Genomic DNA, 2206 nt, shown 5'->3' with positions numbered 1-2206 from the left:
ATGTTGGGTGCCTTGGATGGAAACCAATAAAACTGCTTCCTATACAAATGTTTTTGTAGGTAACATAGCATTTATGAGATACTTCAGAAAGCATGTATATTGCGGACATTTTAACAGTGGTTCTGGGAGGGCTATAACTTTTAAAAAAGAGCAGAGGTGATCATCTGTAAAATGGGGTAATGTTTTTCCATGAAATCACCAAAAGCGATTTTAGGGAAAAGCATACACTAATAAGTGATTCTGACCCAAAAACTAAACTCCTAACGAAATTTAGAGCATGCAGACATAAGTTTCCACAAGCATAACTTTTGTAGCGATTGCTACAGTGCAAATGCCAGATCTAGACTTCAGCAATTACTAGTAACCATAGCACTACCTCCACTAAGAGGAACGCTGCTTTCATCCATAATATACCAAACAAGCAATGAATAAAACACAAACTTGAACGACATAGCTTGAGAACTGAAGGGCAAATATCCGTCGCAACAAAAATATTGAATGTCTCAAAACATTCAGAATTACAAAGTTCATACCATGTCTAAAAATCCCTTACGAAAATGCAGAACCAAAACTATTAGAGATACTGAGCTACATTCATAAAGACAACCCTTCAAGTGCTCACTTCTTATCACCACCAGACCTGCACACATAACAAAACAAACATAAGGCAAATAAATCATGTAACATCACATTACCTCACCAACTCAAGGTAAAAAAGCACGAGATTTGCGCAAACTATTTACTCATAGAGATCAGCAGATTTCAGGAAAAAGTTTACAATTAGGCAACAGTGTTTTTGAGAAACAAAACAAATTTCAATCAACGCCATTTTGAGTGACAACACAATCGACTAGTCTAATTAAAAAGCCAACAAAGTGCATCACAAACAGACTATAACAGCTCAAGTTGAAAGCACAAACAAGCTATCACCTTCCACCAATAGGACAGACTCAAAAATGTCAGTATACGGGGCTTGAGACAGTCCTAAGAACAATAAACAGTTTGTTTATAGCATACAAATTTCATAATCTATTGTAAAAATGTCATGATAAAGATTCAAACTACTCGGTTTTCATAACATTGGGTCATAATTATTGCAGTTTTCATAGATTTCCGCAAGTTTACACAACTATGCATAAATATTAGTACACATTCATAAACAAACGACCTCAAAAGCTAATCATATCCAAAAATGCAACCATTTCAACAGAACCAGAAGCACAAGCTAACCCACAAAGGCAAAAAACCGAAGAATATCTCACCTCATCTTGCGGAGAACGTTGGACATCTCCTCTCTCTTCTTCTTGGCCCTCTTGTGAGTACCCAACTTTCGCTTGGCCACCTTAAGAGCACGCTTGTCCTTCCCGACCTTCAAAAGCTCTGTAATCCTCTTCTCATAGGGAGCAAATCCCGCAACTTCCCTGATCAAGTTCCTCACGAAATGCACCCTCTTGCTTGTTTTCTACATCCCAAAACCCCCAAATCACACAAATCAGAATATTATTCACACAAATCAAAAACCCCAAATCAAACCCAAAACCAAAAATTTCCAAAGAAATCATGCACAATCGATGGAACTTTAAAAAGGGAAGAGAAATTACCCCCTTGCGGTCAGATGGGCGAGGAGGCAATTCACGCTTGGTGACGATGTGGCCTTTGTTGAGGCCGACGAAGATCCCACTCTTGGGGGCGGCGGGAGCCATTTCCTGCAAGAACAGTTGCAATATTCAATAAAATGTTCGAATAAGAACAGATTAACGGAGGAGTCCTAATTAGGATCGGGAAATTTGAGCTGGATTGGTACCTTAGCGCTGCTCGGATAAAACCCTAGATCCCGGCGGTAGAGAGAAGGCGCGGCTAAACCGAGTCTGCTTACAGACTAAAACCCTAGTGATTCAGTCCTTTAAATACTGCGTGGTCTCCCTGTTTTTTTATTCGGCACTACGTACGTGGATTCGGAGACTGCCTCGGCCCACGTTTTTTAGCCTTTGTGTTACGGGTGGAACAGTTTGTTGGGCTTTTGGGCCCAGAAAATGTTGGTGGCTCGGCCCAGAGAATACATGGGTTTCAATTTTTTGGAAGCTATTGCTAATGCACCCAACAATTTGATCACTACCTCATTCTCATTCAGAATACAAATTATTCTGATTCTTCACTTTTATGCGTTTACTAAATGTTTGGGCCCAAAATGATAGTTTGGATCAAA

The 2206-nt window shown here is 39.6% G+C and overlaps 1 protein-coding gene across 1 annotated transcript; it reads right to left on the bottom strand.

Moving 5' to 3' along the window:
* Positions 1-429: 429 nt before the first annotated feature.
* Positions 430-1957, bottom strand: LOC137745107 (large ribosomal subunit protein eL36x). Its single transcript, XM_068484987.2, has 4 exons — positions 1805-1957; positions 1602-1706; positions 1263-1462; positions 430-640 (listed from the first exon to the last, which is right to left on the bottom strand). The coding sequence occupies exons 2-4, from the start codon at positions 1701-1703 to the stop codon at positions 619-621; spliced, it is 324 nt and encodes a 107-aa protein (XP_068341088.1). The 5' UTR covers positions 1704-1706; positions 1805-1957; the 3' UTR covers positions 430-618.
* Positions 1958-2206: the final 249 nt, after the last annotated feature.

Source organism: Pyrus communis, chromosome 12 (genome assembly GCF_041283825.1).
Source record: "Pyrus communis isolate YQ-2024b chromosome 12, ASM4128382v1, whole genome shotgun sequence".
NCBI classification, from domain to species: domain Eukaryota; kingdom Viridiplantae; phylum Streptophyta; class Magnoliopsida; order Rosales; family Rosaceae; genus Pyrus; species Pyrus communis.
Note: the sequence above shows the minus strand (reverse complement) of the source record. Positions and strands in the feature narration are given on the sequence as shown.

What these genes read in the sequence shown, in the direction of transcription:
- LOC137745107 (XM_068484987.2), bottom strand. Translation starts at nt 1,703, where the DNA reads ATGGCTCCCGCCGCCCCCAAGAGTGGGATCTTCGTCGGCCTCAACAAA. An exon ending in GCCCATCTGACCGCAAGGGG is followed by an intron (nt 1,463 to 1,601) that starts GTAATTTCTCTT and finishes TTTGGGATGTAG; the next exon opens with AAAACAAGCAAGAGGGTGCA. An exon ending in AACGTTCTCCGCAAGATGAG is followed by an intron (nt 641 to 1,262) that starts GTGAGATATTCT and finishes TTATGTGTGCAG; the next exon opens with GTCTGGTGGTGATAAGAAGT.